The sequence below is a fragment of the Sminthopsis crassicaudata genome, chromosome 2 (assembly GCF_048593235.1).
Source record: "Sminthopsis crassicaudata isolate SCR6 chromosome 2, ASM4859323v1, whole genome shotgun sequence".
NCBI classification, from domain to species: domain Eukaryota; kingdom Metazoa; phylum Chordata; class Mammalia; order Dasyuromorphia; family Dasyuridae; genus Sminthopsis; species Sminthopsis crassicaudata.
In genome coordinates, this window is record NC_133618.1 from 497,548,692 (window position 1) to 497,569,547 (window position 20,856).

The following is a 20,856-nucleotide window of genomic DNA, read 5'->3' on the forward strand; positions in this document are numbered from 1 at the left end:
TCATATTTTTATCTTTTTACGCTTTGTCTTGCACAAGATAAATGTGCAGTCCTTACATAAGAAAAACTAAATGCTATTTAAAAAAATTTTTTTGGTTTTGTATGTCCCTGGCTCAGTTTGTGTTCAGGTGACAATTGTTTATTGATTCTGACTGGAGCCTAGTAGACAGCTGTTGATCTCAGTCACTTGGAAGACAGCACAAGTACAAAACTGACAGGTTTATCCTTGGTCTGAGCTTCCTGCCCTGGTAACTTGATTGAATGAGAGATTACTTCAGAGCTAGAACATTTAAGCTCATTTCTGTACGTTTTACAGCCTGTTTCCCCATTTACTTGTGGTGAAATAATAGCTAATTTGTTCCTACTTACTATCCTATCCCACTACCTATCTGGTGGATCAATTCTGATACCCAGGCACTAGAGTCCTGTGCAAGCCTTGCTGGTTAAAATTGGACCGTCCTCTCCCTCCCCATCTGCCATCTATGTATGTTTCTGGGTTAGGAAAAGGAAGCAGTTCTCTCCTTAAGATCCCAATTACCATTCTATCCTGGTTTTTCTCCCTTTTTGTACTTGTGGAAGAGCCTGCTGTACTTAAAGTAACACCGTGGTTTCTCACAGCAATTGTCTATGCACAAACTGTTGCCCATTTTTCTGTACTTCGAACAGGCTTAGCTCTAAGCTCACAAAGTCTGGAACAATCCTACAATCTATGCAAATATCAAGATATGTTGTTAAGCATTGGAGAAAACCATTAAAATAATTTCCTTATACCAAGAACAGGAAACTACAGGGCACCAAACTGATGACTCTTGGAACTGAAGTAAAGCCAAAGTGGGGAGTGGGATGAAGATTTCCTTGAGCTGTCCCAATTAGCTTTAAGTGCAGAAAAAAATTAGCATCTTTAGTAGCAAAAGGAAATATAGAAGGGTGAGTGGTTCATAGCTTTCCCAATTGGGTTTCATGCAATCTCAGGTGCTAGTGGCTGCTACAACAAAGATCCCTCCAGGTTACCTACTTAGAAAAACCTACTAAAATTTCAATTACACTTTATTCTGGTTCAGGTTATACATTGATTTTGACACCTTTGACTTAGAAATTACTGAATCAACAGGAAAGGAAGTGTAATTTGTACCCCCTGTCATAACATAACAATGAATTTCTGGGAAATGTGAGCCTAAGAGTAATGCTCTTTAGATATCCTTAGATAGGAATCTACCGAATGGAACACAGGTCAGGGAACTCTTTGCTTTGGTAGGTTTTGAGTACTACTCAAAAGTACAGCCTGACTGAAAACTGCCTCAAGGAGAGCCCCTTGACAAAAGCTATCATCTTCTCAAAAACACTTGAATGTGAAATTAACATGGGTAATATCAGGGCTCAAACTGATGTGATCGAGCTTCAGAATCAACAGCATATTGATGGGAGCAGTGATGTTTTTATCAAAGAGCCATTTTGATTTGATTTTATTGCACTATCACCATTCATGGACTTGGTCATGTATGATAGGCCATATAGATCTTAAGTCAGAAACTGTCAATAGCAAAACATGGATTCTAAAGGGACCAATTACTCTTTGAAAATACTGTGGCCCAAAACACACAAACAGAATCAAAATATTTATTTTGTTCTTTTGCACATGGCACTGTTAGGCACTCTACAGCTGTGTAACAGCAAAACTGCCCTCAAGGAGCTTACACTCTAAAATGGACAAAAAATAAAAAATAAAATAAAATAAGAAAATCAATGCAGACACTGAATAAGGCATTTTGTAAAATGAAATGTGCTCTTCTATTGAAACATCTGACTGAAGGAAGCATAAGGGAGGACAGGGTCAAAATTAGAGGTGGGAAAGTGGCTGTATCTTCAGGTGACCACACATTCAATGGGGAATCCGTTGGCAGCTAGAGGCAGGCTGGTGTGGCTCTCCAGCATAGAGGGAACCCCACAGTGGCATTCCAGTGGAAAGGAAATCTAGCGATCCTATAGTGATGAGGAAAGAACTCAGGCCGTGTCCTACCTTTCCACAATGGTTGCCACTCACTGCATCTATCATATAACATTTGGATTCCTAGTACCATGTGCAAGGCACTATATCAGGTTCTGAGGGGAAACATCTGGGACTCTGAGAACACTGGGGATTTATGCATTCATGTATAGCTGTAATTCAGTTTTTCAACCCCAGATTAGATGTAGAACTATTTTATACACATATATCTAGAAAACCACTCATTGTTTGTAAGCATGACCTCAACAGGCAAATTTGGTGTACTAGTGGATGACTGGTTTCTGTACTTGTAGAGCCCACACAGCAGTACATTTTGAGCTCTATAGGAGAGGGGAGGGCAGGGAGAGGGCCCTAAAAGGGGAAAGTACAAGGAGAAGCAAATGGTTTAAAATACTAAGGAGGAAGGACTGAAACAAGATGGATGAGGCTGTATATCACCAGAACCCAAATTCTCAGTTTGGAAGGAAAAACAGACATTCCAGTAATACAATCATTTCTTGTTAAATCCTTCAAAATACAGGCACAGACAAGAGACAAAACATACACATAAAATGTCCTGAATAGCATAAAATCTAAGAAAGTGAAGCTAGGGAATGTTTTTCCCTCTGGCAAGTTTAAATACAATTTGTTTTAATGGGTGTGGTCCCTTATCTCCCTGTCTAGGTCAAAATTCCTAGAAAGCAACAGGACTGAAACTGGTTTTCAGCACCATTATTATAGTTTTACTATTCCTTGACATTAATGTCAGATTATAGACATGTAAAATGTATAGCATTGGACTGTGGAGGTCCTCCTTGGTAATTATCACATGCTCAGTTGATTTGAATCCCAGAAAGAAAATGATATAATTAGAAAGCACCATCAAGTTTTGGCTTTCAGCCCCAACTTAACTCCATTTAACTCAAAACCCTCAATAATCCCACATGGCTTTAAAAGTGCAAGGAGATGATTATCAATGAATAACATTGATGGTGCTGGCTGTCAGGTAGAGAATTCTGGAATGTACTCTCCAGCCATAGGCACTTCTAAGTGGCTTCTCAGGGAGCTGATTTGACAAAAAAAACTGCTGCTAAGCACTAATAATGCCTCATAAAAGAATAATTTATGATAGTAAGTAGAGAAGAACTGAGAATAAAGACATAAACAAAGGGAATATTTATTCTTAAATAACTATGTTGAAATGTGCCAAGTTTCTTTATTAATAAGATTTTGGGAACCAAGTAACCTCAGAGAATGTATTCCGGAACAGACCTGGATAGGATCATAGTTTTAGAGCTAGAAGGGACCTTGGGTCATCTAGTCTGAGCCCCTTATTTTTCAGAAGGTGCAAGGAGGCTTAGTGACTCTAACAGGCATGCAGCAGAGGTGGGAAATAAGCTTTTTCCACTGGTAGCATTGCTCTGGGTCATGAAGCCCAGTGAGTTCCTACAAATCATAAATGGGTGTAACCTTTTCTAGGAAGAGTGTAGACTTTAAAAAAAAAAAAAAAAACAACAACCCATCAGCAGTTGTACTTTGTCTCTTATACCCTAGGGCATAGAGAGTATCAAGCACCAAGGAAGGCAGGATTAGAATAGCTCAGGAAGATTTATAGAGGTAGTTTGGACTTTTGCAAAGTAAGCTCAACAGCAAGAATGACCCCTTTTGAGAATATTGGGGAAGGAATCTTTCACAATGGCAATTCTTTTAGGCAATTAAGTCCTCAAATGAAAAAAAAAAAAAAATGGAGGCTGAACTAAAGGTCAAAATCAGTCCTTATTCTAAAGCTAAAGATAGATCTTGTATTATTTTCATACATTGCCCCGTGGGCCAAGACTGACAGGCTGGAGGAGGGGAGATTTCTCTAGTAAGAAATGGAGTTAAGGTGGAGCTAAGCAGAGTAACCTGGGAAATGCAATTATTTAGAAATGCCTCTCTTTTAAGTGAGGATTCCTGTGCTAGGGTCCCTATCCCAATAACTACTAGGGAACAAGAATGAGAATTTTCATTTCACAAAGCTATGAACAACTAAGGGAGCAAGATGAAAAGATGCCAATGGTTTTATTTGAATATATTTCCTATTAAGTTGATTGTCAATTGTGATTGGTGAGATCAGAATAAAAAAGTAAACAGAAGCTTCTGACCCAGAATGCTATTATTCAAGGGAACACATTTTTTATGCTTTCGCACTTTTATTCAACTCATAAATCCTTCTTCAGATTTTCAGATTGCCATGCAACACTTCACACCTCAGTAAAGGCACACCCTATTGCCTCACTCAGTCCAACAAATAGTGTTATGGGGTGGGTATGAATTACCCCTTCTGCATATGACTCAAAATTTTTTTTAAAAAATTAAAATTAAAAAAGGGGAAGTATATAATCAAGAAATCATTAGAAAAAAAAGGCTACCTTGATTAGTGGAGAACTGAGGATCTCAGTCTAGTAGCAGAAATCAACAGTTTGGGGAGGGCATCATCCAGCTTGGAGGTTAGTAAACAAACCTCCTTGATTTGTTGTCTATGAAAGTGATGGAAGGCAAGGGGCCATGGAGGGACAATGGGAGGACTTGGAAATCAACTCCCTCAGTCTCCGGTTACTTCCCATTGTGGTAAATAAGGCCACATCACATCCTAGAGTCTGACATTAATGGCAGTGCTCTGTGATGTCCACTACCACTGCCTTCTTCCAACTGAAGAGAAAGTATCCTGTTCCAGCACCTGCTGCCACTGCAATGCAGAGGTATCCATTGTAGGTCATAAAGATAAGCATAAGGAAGTAGCTGATGACCACCTGTATGATATGCAACACGGTCTGGAGAAGATGAGGGAAACTCAGCATCTGTTGCCTGGTAAAAAAAAAAGAAGTACAAAAATTAAAGTTCACTTTCTAAGTGCTTACAGTATATGTCATTCTACCCTCTTTCTCCATTGTTGCTGCCTCCTATAATTCAGTCTGTTATCAAAACAGTATAGTTGGCTAGTCAACTAATTAGGGTGACTGAGCTATAAGTGTATACTCAAAGTGTAATTTTCACAATATTCACGTAGCTAATGATCCCCAAAGAATTACCTGGGTAATTTTGTATTTCAGTGTAAAGTAATATAAGTAATAAAAGCCTACAGTAAGTAGGCAGTTTTATTGTGTATATAATTTTGAATTTTAATCCTAAATGGAGGATGCTACTCCTTCACTATACTTTCTGTATTATATTTAGCAAAAGTTGCCCCTTCATGATTCTGTTATGTTTCATGCTTGTGAAATGATTCTTCCTTCCTCTGAACTAGCAGACTGGCCTGGCCATGTTATATAGCCCATTCTCCTAAGGACAACCATTGAAGCAGCAAGTTGTTTCTGTCCAACTGCTTACTGAACTGACTTGGTTCTCAGATTCATCCACTTTTTACTGAATCAAACAAGTTACTGAATCAAAACCCTTACCCAACAGTTTTGTGCGTTTCCATAAGGATGGTTCCATTTGGCCCTGGGACTGGCATGGAGTTGTAGCGAATGCTGACCTGGGACTTACGGAGCAAACTCTCCCGGGCTATCTTGAGGCCTTCATAAAACATTGCTAACAAAAAGACAGCCACAAATGCCCCAGCCATTTCTAAAAAAGAAAAAGAATGCTCGTCATTTTGTACTATAGCAAGCTACACAGGTGACAAGGTAAAAAAAAAAAAAAAAAAAAAAAGAAGAAGCCCAGTGATAAAGACTCAGAAGAGTGTCAGAAGAATGGCAATTATGAAATTAGGGATAAAGCCTTGATGAAATCCTTTCCAACCAATTCTATTTCCTTGTATCCAAAGACATTAGGGAAATTCCCATCTAGCATTTAAATCAGCCTCACACAGGTACTGAGCATGCCCAACGAGCAAAAGGTAATTAATTCAGTACAATATGAAGAATGATTTTTGTGTGATTTAAGGATAGGGTATTTTCCCCAGTGGGGTTATAATATATGCCCTAATACTATAGGGTTGTAAGCAATATAGTTGACTAATGTTTTGTAACTGGGATTCCAAGATGACTTCTTACAAATTTCCTTACTCCTTCACAGAAACTATTCCTATGCAACAATGAAGAGATGAATGAAGCTTGGACTTACCCCCAGGTGTATTGATCATCAATCCAGAAAACAGCAATTCCACATTCTTATAGCCAAAATAGAAGGTCATGGGCTGTCAGAATAAATGACAAAGTTAGATTTAGAATCAAACCTAAAACTCCAAGTGAGGATGTAACAGTGAAATTTTAAACACTGGTTTAAAGGAAATCATGAACAAGGATTAAGTTGGATTCTTTTCTCTACTTCAATCTTGGTACAGCCATGTAAGCCTTTTTAATGGCATACTTGCCTATATCATGGCAGAGTATACAGCAAAAAAAAAAATTTAGAAGGCAGCACAGACAAGTGGGGTTGTATAGAATGTTTGTGTAGTTTTGGAGTTAAAAAAGGGCAGGAAATTCTAGACGTGGGGGAAAACTTGGAGACCTGAGATTTAGCTAAACTGTCCTGTGCCATTTTTGCCCGTTGATCAACAAATCATACAAATCATTCAGTTCTAATATTGGTGGGAAGATTCATGTTTACTCACCATCATCATGCTTTCTCCTCCTCCTCCTCCTCCATGACCTCCATGACCTCCATGAGAGGCTGTAGTGGATGCATGATGGGGAGGCATAGTGCTATTGTCATTCATATGGCTCATACCATGCATATGGTGTGCGTGGCTCATCTTCCTAGCAAAGGTTGAAGATCAATAGCAGAATCCTATGAGAGAAAGTATTAAAGTATAAATCTATAGTGTAGTATACTTTATTATATTATTATATTAAAGTATAAATCTACAATCTCTTCAATATTTAGGAAACCAAAATGTCTTCAAAATTTCTAAATTTGTAAGAGTCTAATAATTTAGTAGTTTAATGAATCAGATTTTTAAAAAGTGTAAAAGAATATCCAAGGTAGAAATATGTCTAAAGGAATTAACATTTAAGGGTTTCAAAAAAATTAACTTGAAAGTGTTCAAGTGGATTTGGGTAACTTCTAAAGCTTGTTCCAATAACCAGTGAAGGTGATTAAAAATATTAATTCTAATTGGCAGACCTAAACTTAATCAGAATAAGTCTCTTCCATCCTGGACTTCCAGATTTAAGTGATTTTGTTCTGGGGGAAAAGGTTTGTTGCTGCCCTAGGCAAGCTGAATCACTCAGCTTGCCTGGGACAGCAACAAACCTTTTTCTCATCAGGATAATCTGAATGTAGTAGAGTGCAGCACAGAAAGCAAAAAGCTATTGGAATTGATTGGGTTTTCCCAAATTGAATTAAGTAGAAACTTGTGTATCCTGTCTAATAGTCATCAACCCAGTTCATACATGGTGACCCAACAATGTCCCAATTCCTAAGTTGCTAAAGGATATATCCCCTTTATGTTCCTCTGGTACTAGCAATGCAAGACTTGTCATAATGGATTTTAGTGAGGCTTCTCCATTCTCTCTGTGAATGATTTCATGATCAAGTGACATATCTCCAACATACAACTGATATGTCAGTTCCACTATAGATGATATGTAGTCAATTACAAGATGCTATAACACTCGAAATCTGGCATTAGTATTACTATGTTAATGTGGCATTACTATTTGTGGCTGGTCTTCACTCAAGAAGCCAATCATAGAAATGGACCCAAAAATAGAAAGTGTTTTCTAATTTTCTATTCTCCAGCATTTGTTGTTAGACATAAAACAGTCAACTAGTCTAATTTTCACACTGCTACTATGGAAACTAGGCCAAATGAATTATATCACCTTATCTTTTCTCCCTTTATATACATCTATTGTGACCTTATCATTTTCAAAAAGGAAACAACTTGTTGCAGCTACAAAATGATACCATGTTATTAGGCAACCGATTTTCACACCAAAATCATACATTCAGTATGCCAACGTTGCTGAATTCAGATTACAAATACAGGGTTGTCTGAGAATTACTTGGTGTAAGCTAATAAAACTTCAAAGTGCATTAAAACTTCTGGGACAAGCTACATTCTAGAAAGCTGGATTAGAGGAATATCCTTGTCCTTCCTTCTCTGGAATGTGGAAAAGTTAGCTGTTAAGTTAATTCTTCACACCATTCCTACATCACAGGATCACAGGCCATGCTTTTCCAAAAAAGAAAACTTTGAGGAAGTAATATTAGCAAAGTACAGGAACTTTTTTCCATATTTTTCCCACTAGGTTCTTCCTTTTCTCCATGATAGCACTCAGAAGCATACACAACCTCTCCCCTATACAAAGAAGCCCTCCCTAGTGGCTCCTTTCCAACAGAATTTACACTTACAGGTAGTTAGCTACTTTTAGCTTTTCACCTGAATTGATCTCAGAAACACCAAGTTTCTTCCAGAATAAAACTGGGAGTGAAGGAGAGAATAAATCAAAGTCCAGACAGTCACAGCAAATTTGTTGTCTTTACCTGCAGTCTAAAAGGAATAGTTTAATCTCATGGTAATCATGAGCTGTAAGCTGCATGTCTCTGGTTTATTCAATTTCCTCCTCTGCTGGCTTTAACTATTTCCTTCCCAAGGATTGCCTGAGGCCCAGTTCAGTCAGGTATACCAAGGATCAAGGTGATATCTTGACAGAATCCAGTCTTTACAGAATCCTCACTTTACAATGTAATGCTAAATGAATGAGCCATTACTATGATTTCAGGAGATTCACTAATACTTTCCATTTCTCTTGCTGGCCTTTTGTTTTTTCTTGGTTTCCCCTTCTCAAATATGCCAAGAATTTTAATTTGATCATTAAAATTAAATTTAAATGCCCTCCTAGTATCTGTCCTAAAAAATGTGTCTATACTATACTTATCTATATTACTATCACCATTTTATTCATTTATTTAATTTTTTATTATTCCACTGACCTAATCACTATTTCTTAGCCAGTATCAAATGGTTGATGATTCACTCCATAATATAATGGTTTTAGACCATTTCCAACTTCTTGATTTTTGACCTTGTTTTTCCAGGTGAATTTTGTTATTTTTTCCTAGCTCTGTAATATTTTAGGAATATTGTGGAATCTCCAAAATTCTCAGTATGGCATTGGAAAATAGCTTAATTCAGTTCATTTTTCCCTAAAGGCCTACCCATGAGCAATTCTTTTTATTTGCTTAGATTTGACTTTATTTCCATGAATGTTTTGCAACTGTACTCCTGGGTTTGTCTTGACTGGTAGGATCTTTTTTCTGGATCTACTATAACAAGTTCTAAGGTTTGGATTTCATTTACCAAGTGAAGGTTGGTTCTGTCTCACTCATGGATAATCTCTTGAAGGAAAAAGCAACCATCAATTATCTGCCTCTTCCCCAAAGATTCAGGAAAAGTGGGACTACAGTGAGCATTAAGGAAAATTTATGCTGAGTTCTAGCTTCCATTTCCCTCTTCTACACTTGCATTTTATACTCAGCTTCTCCTTAACTCATCAGCAACTAGGAAGCACAATTTCAATCCTTAGTCACTGTCTCCAATGGACACAAATTTAATTATCTGCATAAATTAAGTTATTATGTTTGCTTCTAGAGACAGCCAGATGGCCTGAAGATCTGGAAGATTTCAGACACTAGCTGTGGGACTCTGCCTTAATCCACTAAAAGTAAATGGCAAAGCAAAGCACTCCAGAATCTTTGCCAAGAAAACCTCAAATAGGATCAAGAAAAGCCAGTTATGCCAACAAACTTGCTTTTGCTGATCTAATCACTAACAATGCTGACAGATTTTGATATAATTTCATTGTCTACAAAACATCTCAAATGGGATTATTTCCAATCCCAGAGTAGTACATTTCCAGCCAGAGAGCAGTTTTGGAATAAACAGTACTGTATGCTCCACATCTAAAAAATGAGAAGCTTGATCTATGACTCAAATGATTTTCCAATCTAGATATACAGAAATAATCATAAGTCCAAGTATCTACTTAATTAAAAACCTGGAAACCTGGGTTCAAAGCCCACTTTTCCTCATCAAGATTAATTCTGATCAAGGTCAAGATTAAAATTAATCCAAGACAACCAAGAACAAAGTTGTCAGTGTTTCCATGCCAGTATATCCCCAAAACAATAATGTCTAATTAAATATTACTGCAAGCACATAAAAGGACAAAGATCCAAGATCATGTTGACAAACCTGAGGACCCTGCAACACCAGAACTGGCACTATTGCCTGTAGTTTATCTGAGGACTCAGGCAGGAAATTATGGTCCATAGCATTGAAGCAACCTTATAGTGCTTCCATAGGGCTTCCAGGTTTAGTCCAAATTCCAGTCTATTCTGCATTTTCCTGTTATTGCACAATGGTACATAAGGAACTAGAGCCTACAGGGACTGTATTTACAGCTCAGGTGTGGAGAAGCACCTGGCAGAGGGGCCTTCTTTCTCTGGTTCAGACAAAAAGATGCAATCAGTAGGCTCAGACAATTCTTCTGGAGACTCCATTCTTTCCACAACTTCCTATACACTGAGCAGGGAATGTTTTTACCCTTAAGAAGATTAGGGTCATATTCCTTTTCAAATTCACATAACCAGCAAACAAAAGAAATAAGTCTAGGCTTCAGAAAGATGGGAAACTCAAGGTCAAGAGTTTCATATCATATGACAAGTAAAGCTGAGTAGTCCTGGCTAAGAGAGCCCTGGTAGAACTACGCAAACCTTTTGTTTCATCACATAGCCACAATGTCAAAATCTTTTCCTCTAAGAAGAAATCCTAAGGAGGATCCTAAGAGGAATAGAGAAATATTTACTAGTATGGCTACTAGTAAAAACAAAACAAAAACAAAAACAAAAACCAAAAAAAAAAAAAAAAAAAAAAAACCAAGGTCGAACTGTGTTCAGTTTTCAATGTTTGTGACCCAATTTGGGTTTTTTCTTGGCAGAAAGTGATTTCCTACTAGAGCCCACTATTTTAGATTGGGATGGGGGAAACAATATTTGCTCCTTGCTGCAAATCTCCCAGTAAATAATTTATAATCTATACTATGTGTTTTTTGAAGAATGAGTTATGGTTTGGTTAGATGGTATGATTGCTAAGGCTTGACATGGTTGAACTGTTGATTCGTCTGCTAACGGAGCAGCTAGGTGGCACAGTGGATAGAGCACCAGACCCTGGGCAAGTCACTTAAAAAAGTCAGCGAATTTATATTTTTAGATTTAAGGAATTAGCTCACCAAGTGGTCAAATCTGTGAAATTGTTTGTCTCAATGACAATTCAATATGAAAATAATGATATAGGGAAGGAGCAGATGGGAATAAAAGAAGATGTTAGTTAGCTCTTTGCCACTACAAACAGTAGTGAGTGATAGGATCCAAAAGCTCAAATGTAATTCTTTATAAATTATAATAATTTTAGAAATATTACATATTATATATAATAAAAATATCATAATACTTTCTAAAAGCTACTTTAAAGTTAGGTGGCAGTGGACAAAGCACCAGCCCTGAAGTCAGGAGGACCCAGTTCAAATGTGAATACTTAACTTGTCCTAGTTGTGTGACCATGGGCAAGTCACTTAACTCCAACTGCTTCAGCCAAAAATAAATCTTTGATTTAGAAACAATTTATCCAGACTTCCAGCTTCTGGCAGTCTGTCTTCATTACCAATTATAACCAGCCTAAGTTGGGAACTAAGATCTCAATTTCCAAAAATTATTTGAAATTCCTTTCCACCTATAAAATAAATATTCTGAATCTATACAGTAGATTCTTCTGAAAAGCCTCTTTACCTAAAGGAGATACAAATGTAGTAGCTTAGACTGGGCAGTTGAATCTCATAAATCAGACTCTGCATAAAAAGAAGCTTTTCTCAGAAGTGCCTCAATGCCCAATATATAAGGTGCAAAACTACTTCAAACAACTCCATTAAAAACGCAACATTCATTTATGAGACCAATAAAATGACCTAGGCATGGCCTGAGCTTAGAAGAAAAGAGCGGCAGCATGAGAAGCTAAGAGAAATAGCTCAAAGCAAAGTGAATATAAAATGAGCGGACTAGTTGGTCTATGAAGTCCTTTCCAGCTCCCAAGTCCATTGAACCCTACAACCTTACCCAAATCCCATATATTGGCTGAATGGAGGTGTTGCAAATGATAACAATGGGAGCAGTAAGGTGAGAGCTACAAGGCTTCTGAGTCACAAGGCCTGGGTTTAAGAGAGACATGATTGTATGACATGAATGTATGACATAATAGTAAGAACCTGTACATAGGTTGGTACATGACACTGTTCCCTACCCATGAGATCACATAACTGGTCAAAAATAAATTTCATCTCTTTATACAATCTCCTTGGACTAACAATCATTGTCTAAGAAAAGGACTGTAAGCATTTAGAAGCTTCTCTAGCAAATCTCTCAACTGAAAAGGACTGCTACAACAGCATAATATATATTATAGAATGGCATAATATGTTAATGGATAAGATTTCTGGAAATCTTCCTCACTCTGCCACTAATATATTGGGTGTTTGTGGGCAAGTCAAAGGACCTCCCTATATAGAATCAAAGAATTTCTTTTGCAGCACAAAGAAATCAAGGTCTCCTTGTCATCCTCTTTACTGCTTTCCAGAGAGTTTACTAAAACTTAATTTCATTATTCATTTGCACTCCTTGTGCAAACTTCAATCTCTTCTACCTCTTTCTTTCCTCTACCCTAGGTTGGGAAGAATAGGGTTTTGAGATCATGAGTAGTATTACATAATACTTGATTGACATGCTTGGAGGTTTTCCAGAAGCTAAAGTACCTCATAGAGCTATAGGATCTTGTCCTCAGTGAAAAGATGAAGGATTATATTTCCTTGCTTTTGTTGCAGTAGTGGGTGTGGAATGTTCTCTTTTTTCCTTTGTTACAAGGCTCACTGGATATTAAGGGTGAAGTGGCAGTTGAAGAATATCCAGAAATTAGATGAAAAAGATAAAAGGCAACCCCTCCCCTCCAAAAAACCTGAAAGAAAAAATAGGACATAGTATTTTACCACTCAAGAGGCACTTAACCTCCCTGGTGATTTCAATGTATTTGTGTCTCCCACAAATAGACTCATCTGAGATCAACTAGCAACCAACTTTCCAGAAACTAATCGAGTTAACTAATTCAGATAACTAATCCAGAGTCAAAAGGAGCACGGAAGTTGAAGCAGCCAGAATTTGTATTTTATAACCAATAGGGTTATAAAATTAGGATTTAGTAGAGTGAAATGATCAATTCTTTGCTTAGGGAATTTTTGGCACAAGTAAAATCAGTAAATAGTTTTGGAAGGGCAAAGCTTTCAAGAATGTAGGGTGACCTCCAAGTTATATGGAGATCCACAGTATATACAGAACATGGTTGTTATGAATACATCCTAGGAAAAATACACACATCTGACAATACTGTGTCTTGATTTCCCAATACAAATGACAGTGACTTGTCAGACAGGTCTTAGTGTTATAAAAGCAGGCTCTTTTTGTTCCAGGCAAACCAAATTCTGAGGATGGCTCAGGGAAATGTGAGTACTTACTGATTCCTTTCAAAGAGGCCCTCCTTCAAGTACCTCACACCTTCAATAAGTATGAATAAGTATTCAATAAGTGTGGATCCTGGAACTTTTGACAGAGCAACTGGCTAGGAACAATCAAAACCTTTTGAAGTAGCAAATTTCCCTTCTGCCTCTTTACTGAATCACTTCCTACCAGTCTAGGTGGCGCAGTTGATAGAGCACCAGCCTTGAATTCAGGAGGACCCGAATTCAAATATGGTCTCAGACACTTAACCCTTCCTAGCTGTGTAACCCTGGGCAAGTCACCAGCCTCAGGGAAAAAAAAAAGAGTTCTTAGTTGAAATTTCTTGGGTAGGAGGAATCAAAGCTTAAACATCTTCCTATTTCCTACAGTATTAATAGCATATTGGACAAATAGTAGACCCTTTCATTGGTACATTAATCTAATACATCCCAAAATCCCAATGCCACTGAGTTCATTAGAGCCTACCTAATATGCCTTACTTACAGGTTACATAATTTATGCACCTACATTATATAGAAAGAAAAAAATTACAGGACCTAAAAATAACAGAATCTATACAAAGAACATGTTATAGTACTTATCTTCCTACATGTTATTATCAATCCAGTGGTGCACCAGGGAAATATGCCAGTTCAGTACAGAACAGATTAAAGGTAAGAAAAAAAGGCGGGGATCCTTGGCTATAAGTGACTGGTAGTTCCCAACAAAGTTAGACTATACCTAAGTTGGAGTAAGATTGGAAGCTGGAAGAACATTTTTAGAACAGGAAAGTGGTTATTGGAGGAGTTTCTAGACTGAACTCTTGGTCGGAATGCTAGTATAATTTATGCTTTATTCCCAGGCATTTTATACAATCTAAGTCTTAAGGAAACTGAGCTAAAACCAGGAAGAAACTAACTGTGTATCCTGAACTGGGCCAACTGATTCCCACACAAAATTTGCCAAAAACATAGCTAGACTGCCAAAGTCCCTTCACAATAACATGAAATTAGTTCCAACAGCCCTGTCTCTTGTTCTTACAATACACTTACTAGATTTGAGAAACTGGACAAGCAAATCAACCTTTGTTAGCCAGATTTCAATTGTAAAATGGATTGTGAGGATCAAATGAAAAACTACTTGTAAAAAGTAGCTAGTGCAGTGCCTGGAATATACCAGCCTCCAAATACTTTCCCTTCCCAAAGAGGGAAAACCTAACTTTTTTCCCCTGAAAACTGAAAGTTAAGCTCAAATTCTATGCTTCAGGTTCTAACCGATGGGGTTCTATTTTCTACAATGTTGGCATAATATTGAACACAGTAAATCCTGAATGCCTCTAGTCTCTTTAATAGTACTTTTTCTGAATACATGCAGTCATTTACCTTTCTCTTGTCCTCACATCCATTGCCTTGAATCACCTTTGAGCTAATAATCTTATTGTTACTATGTACAATGTTCTCTTGGTTCAAAAAGTCTGGTGAAAAAATGCTGTAACTTATTAAGAATTAAAAATTTAAGAAACCACTTCACAGCTATCAGATTGGCTAAAATGACAAAAAAGAAGCTCAAAGGGAGAGCAATTTGGAATTATGTCCAAAGGACTACTAGGTCTGTATTTCAAAGTCAAAGAAAAGGACCTATATATACACAAAAATATTTGGAGCAGTTTTTTATGCTGATAAAAAATTAGAAATCAAGGGGATCTATTAATTAAGTTAATTAAGCAGAACCAGAATACTGTACATTAAGAACACTTATAAAAGCCTATTGAAGCATATTTTCACTTCCATGGCATTTTACTTGTCTAGATCAAGTTATATGAGGCTGGATTTGAACTTGGAGTCTAACTCCACCTAGCTGCATATACACTGTATTATCATGTTGTTTGCTTTTAATGAGTTGAAGAGGCAGAGATTTTGGAACTAAAAATCTTTTCTAAACAAATTTAATTTTAAAAATTATCAAAATTATCCAAAAGCTTCTAGCTTTAAATTAGTCAAATGATTGGGTCCTATAAACTTATACTATAACTCTCGGAATGCTAGGTTGCTAACTTTCTGTGATTATATTCAGTATTTCTCTAGTTTGTCCTTATTATAATAATTTTGTTTTCTAAGCAGTTTACAAAGTCTTAATCTCAATGTTATCTGGTTTGTAAACTGGATGTTTGTGATGTTATGTGACCCTGAGCAAGTCAACTTAATCCTTCTCCCATCTATCTCTAAAATAGGGATAAGGAACAGCAACTATATTAAGGGTTAAGTAAAGGTAGTTAAGAGAATCAAATAAGATTAAAGCTTTAAAACTCAGATTTCTGATCTAACAATTTATGCTAACAGCCTCCCTTCCATTCCTTTGTTTGCTCTGAAACAGGTTTCTGGGCCTTCACATCCCAGATCAGTAGGCAAAGAATTTAGAAGCTCCTATTTCCCTCTTGCACTCTCACCTTATCTTAGATTAAACATACAGCTACATTTTCAAAGTCTTTAGAGACATTTTGCCTGGTCAAAAATGGGACAATTCAAATTTGATATGACAAACAAACTTAAGGTTATGCAATAATCTAAAGGACTAAGTCCAATAGGGATCCTCCAGCCACCAGATATCTTTTCTTTTTACAAACCCACATCCTGTAATGAAGAGATTTGTACTTTTAAACCCCTTCTGGCACATCCCTAATACCAAAATAACAAAAATGTCACAAGGTTTTGCATGCTGTGGAATTATAAACCTATGCTCCTATTATTGTAATCACAAGGCATTTCATAAAGACCAAGAGCTTGATGGATTAGAAAAAAATCCTACAGCACTGAAGGAAATATCAATAATATCTATAGGACTTATTGTATGCCAAATGTTACACTGGCATTAAATGAGGCTTCTACAGCCCTATCCAGCATTTGCTGCAGCTTCCATTCTAATAGAAGACACCAGATATACATATTACTACACTATATAGTCAGCTAGATAATATAAAATTTGGTAACAGTTCATTATGAGGCTGGAGGGACACAATGAGAATAAAATATAGCATCAATAACATTTGAGAAAATATGACTAGAAATGAGATTCCAAGGTCTTTGAATCTTCATCTAAATTAAGACAGTTGATCTTTCAGGATCTTTCCAGCTCTAATACTTGAAGTTAGTTACATAAAGACTTTCTTGCTCTGAACTAAGTGTTCTTTAATACAGCTTGCCTATAAGTTAAGAAAAGATGCAGAAATGACATGTAAATTTCAGATGGCTTCTCTGATGTTCATGAACATCAGATTTCTTAGTATTTGAGCAGTTTGTTAATTCCTCAGTTGCTCTACACTGCTCCAAAATCGTAAACCCAATCAAAATAAACTAAATATCTCTTGTTTTGTAGTAGTGCCACTTGTATTTCTTTAGGGAACTCCCAAATCTGTCCAAAATGTCTATAAGCATTTATTGATTGGCTGTCCAGGAAAAGATCTCCAGTTTTTCTATGTCCTTTAAATCGTTTCCCATTATTTACTTTTGCAAGGCAAGCCTCCATCTCATGATGCTGTGTTGCACAATGCCAGCAAAAGCAGGTTGTATACAAAAGCCAAATGCCATTGTGTAAGGGAAAGGAGGGGTAGGGGGTGGGTCCTAGCAACCTCTTCCTTCTCAGCTGGTTTTGCATTCCTAAGGGTGGGTCCTCAAAAGAATATAGCCCATTCTTAAAATCTATTCCACTAAGAGCAAAGAGTCACCAAGAGACCTTTCCTAAAGGAAGTCCTTAGGAATCCTTGAAGCACAAGACAACTATGTAACTAGTACTTGGTCAGAAATTATTTGAAAAAGTAATTACTCTAATTACTTCAGAAAAACTTGAAATAATAAAGACTTCTTTGTTCAGGGCAAAACTAGCATTTTCCAGTCTGCTAGTGAGGGGAGAAGGGAGTGTTTAACCTGGCTTCTTCTGGTCATCAAAAAAACCAGCAAAATGTGCCTCCTCTCCAAACACTTCCCAGAATGCTTATTTTCAGTGTTTTTATTTTTGAAGAGGTAGAAAGGGAATGCAGGAGGTGTGTAAAACTTTAGTAACTTTTGAAACCTTAACCTGGGTTAATTACCAATCACAGGAAACAACTAGACCTAGATTCTATTATATTGAAACCTGTACACATACATATGTACACAGACATACCTGTACAGCCATCTATCCATCCATCCCTCTTAATCCACCATTCCCATTTTGTCCTAACCTATTTACCCCTTTGGTTGAATGTACTTCTGTACTGTATCCAGTGTTTTCTGCAACATTATAACCAAATACTACATTATAGTATTGTAGGAATATGTAGACCCTACATAGAAAATTACAAAGCAAAATTCTGTTCTTATCACCTGACCATATCAAGAAATGTTAGTATTATCTCTAAAATGAATCCAGTCATATAAATGAATATAGGTCTGTTACAGGCCTAGAACATGAAAGTGCCCCCTCTACTGTATCACCTGCTATGTCATTCTTTTAGGTCTGAAAAGATAAGTTTACACGCTAAATGTTTTAAGTCTTAGTACCAGAAGTACCACTTAGTACACAATGTGTAAAAAGAACCCCTAAAGCATATGAATAATGGGACCTGCTGTTCTAAAGTTTAGTCCTATCCTCTCTATGATCTAACTTAGGACTGGAATCTATTTAGGAATTGTTCAAAACTTCCAATTCTTTATTTTTAGCTTGTGCTTAAAAGTAGGAAGGTAGTCTCAACAGGTCAGCTCTCTGATCCTCAACCCCATTAAAAGCTAAGGTGCCAAAATTTATTCCTCATAGATTTTGGCATCCTAGACCAAAAACAAGTAGGCTTATACTTATGGGCTTACCCTACATAGAGATGACAAGAAAGAAAGCTGTAGAAAAATCTTCATTCAAGGATGAGAAAACACAAATGCAGCAATTAGCTTTGGAATAATAACTTGGAGGGGGGAATTAGCATATAGACTGGAAGTATCTTTTTCCTGTAAATAGGAATTTACATTCTTTACCTAGAGGCTGCAACAGATTGGGATTAAATCCAAGAATTCTGCCAAAATCACTGAAACTGAAAAAGTGACTGAAGTCACTTATATAAACTGTATTAAGGGGAAAACCTTATTCTTATCCTAATCTATAAAATGGGAACAGCCAAATCTACATTTAAGAGCCAAGATTTAATAAAGAAAAAATTAAAGGATAGAAATGAGCCAGTTTGAGCCTGATTGTTTTCGGGCAGGAGTCTACTCACAGTACTACAGCTTCTGGAATGAGCTTATAAAATGATTATCAAATGAATTTAATCCCCATCCCTATGATTTCCCAGATACACTCCTTGAGTCAACATTCATGAAGTGTTCATTGTTCCCCAGTACTTAGCACTTAGCAAGTGGTTAATAAATGCTTAACCTTTCATAGCAGCATTTTTTGTATCTGTATTTTCAGTGCAATGCATTTTCATTCCTGGTTATTTTCACATATTAGGCAGATTTATTTTTGTGAGACTAAGTAATGGGTGAATGGTTGTAGAGGGAATAAACAGGGAGACAACCTAAAATTTGCCAAATCAGCAACGCGGCCAAAGAGCCCCGACTCAGTAGTCAGCACAATTAACTCAAGACCCACCACTTACTGACAGTGTGATATTCACGTGGTATTTAAATTTAAGGCCTCTATTTTCTCATCAGTAAAATGGGTAAGCTTTTTGGCTTCACAAGGCTGTTTCTGAGTGAGAAAAAGATGCAAAAGTGCTACGAAAGCATCAGAATTTTTACATTTTTACAAAAGCATTGTAGATAGTGTGCAAAGACTAACGTCTAAAATCTTAGCACTTTTTGTGCAAAGTCGTCTAAAATCTAATTGCCAAGAGGTATGATCTAACAGCTAAGCATTATACTAGGGAAAATATGAAACTGACCCATTAAACGTTACAGTTAATAACAATTCTGGGATCCTGCTGTCAAAGATCCCTCAATGGATAACATACGGAAAGTATATTTAAAAACAAATAAAAGGTAAATATTCTGGGGAAGGGATCCTGTGGTAGCTAAACTTCAGAAAAAGGCGGGATTTGAGCTGAGGCTTGAAGGAAGCCGGGGTTCTAGGGAGCAGATGAGGAGCAGTAAGTTTGATGCTTAACAAAATAAGGGTCCTGTGCCATTAGTTATGTGACGCCTGCAACAAGTCTGTAGATTAGTAAACGTTACAAATGAAGGGACTCGCCTAAACTAACACGTATTCGAGCTGAGTCTGCAGACTCCAAGTTCGGGGTTCTCACACTGCCTCAGGCTTCCCCAGTAAGAGTGAGGGGGTGGATCCCCAACTCCCCCCCTGGAAGACCGAAGTGCATGCTCCTTGCTCGGAGCCCCAAAATGTAAACACTGCTCTATTACCGGGTGAGCCCGGACTCGTTTCCGGGACTCAGTTTCCCTACAAAACAAAACAAAAGTGACCTTGGGCAAGCGGGATACCCACTGGGACCACGGTTCCACAGACGAGCCTCCGAGAGCTTTCCCAGCTTTAAGCCTACCAAGCTATAATTAAAAGGTCTCCTAATAACCTTTTCCTCGGGCTGGAGACGGGCCCACTCTCCCCCACAAGAGTAACTTAGGCGAGCACTAATGGCTGTCCTTAGCTTTCTGCTCCCGATGGCGTGGAAATGGGACAGGCCGCGCCGAATCCCGCTTGGAGTAGGGAAAAGACGAGGCGTTTGGGGGGAGAGGAGCGGAGAAAAGGGACCACGGGCACCGGGAGCGGCGGGCCTCGTCGGGCGCCAAAGCCATCTCCGGACTCATGGAGGATCGGGGAGAAGGAAGGGATGCGACCTTACCTTGCGAGACCCAGGCTCCTCAGTTTACTCAGTCACACTCACTTGACAGCTTACGAAGGAGCACTGACGCTACAAGTCCACGACTACAGGGTTCACCGTCGCTGTCGCCCAGTATTATCGCCTTTACCCCCGCCCCCTTCGTAGTTCTATTCAATCATCACGCCGTTCCTCCCTCCTCCTTCCCACCTTCCACGCCCCTTGGCCGCTATTGGGCCGACACGATTCGCGTCACGTGACACGCGAGTTCACGTGGCTTCCCTTGCCGGCCTCCAGCCCCACTTTCCTATTCCCTCCCCCCCTTTCCTTTTGCCGGGTCTCCTCTTTAGAATTAGCGGCGTCCCTTCTCCTGTCCTAGCCGCCGGAAAGCAGGGCGGGGGACGCCGCAGCATTTTTACGACACCGGCGGCTGTCCCCATTCCTCCCCAGAAGCGACGGCCAAGGCGCAATGTTCGGGGTTGGCGATGAGGATGACGCCGACTTCCTCTCCCCCAGCGGCGGGTGAGTGCCTGGCCCGGGGAGGCGGCTTC

General features: G+C 38.2%; 2 protein-coding genes across 3 annotated transcripts in view; one reads left to right on the forward strand and one right to left on the reverse strand.

Annotated features, from left to right (window-relative positions):
• Positions 1 to 1,602: 1,602 nt before the first annotated feature.
• Positions 1,603 to 20,696, reverse strand: SLC31A1 (solute carrier family 31 member 1). Its single transcript, XM_074293680.1, has 5 exons — positions 20,330 to 20,696; positions 6,581 to 6,756; positions 6,091 to 6,163; positions 5,424 to 5,592; positions 1,603 to 4,830 (listed from the first exon to the last, which is right to left on the reverse strand). Exons 2-5 carry the CDS (start codon positions 6,719 to 6,721, stop codon positions 4,629 to 4,631), a joined length of 585 nt encoding a protein of 194 aa, XP_074149781.1. The 5' UTR covers positions 6,722 to 6,756; positions 20,330 to 20,696; the 3' UTR covers positions 1,603 to 4,628.
• Positions 20,644 to 20,856, forward strand: part of FKBP15 (FKBP prolyl isomerase family member 15) — a 95,601-nt gene continuing 95,388 nt past the window's right edge. For both annotated transcript variants that reach the window (XM_074293673.1, XM_074293674.1), the window contains exon 1: positions 20,644 to 20,827. In XM_074293673.1, the coding sequence (XP_074149774.1) occupies positions 20,775 to 20,827 (53 nt within the window). In that variant the 5' untranslated portion in view covers positions 20,644 to 20,774. The remainder of the gene's footprint in view (positions 20,828 to 20,856) is intronic.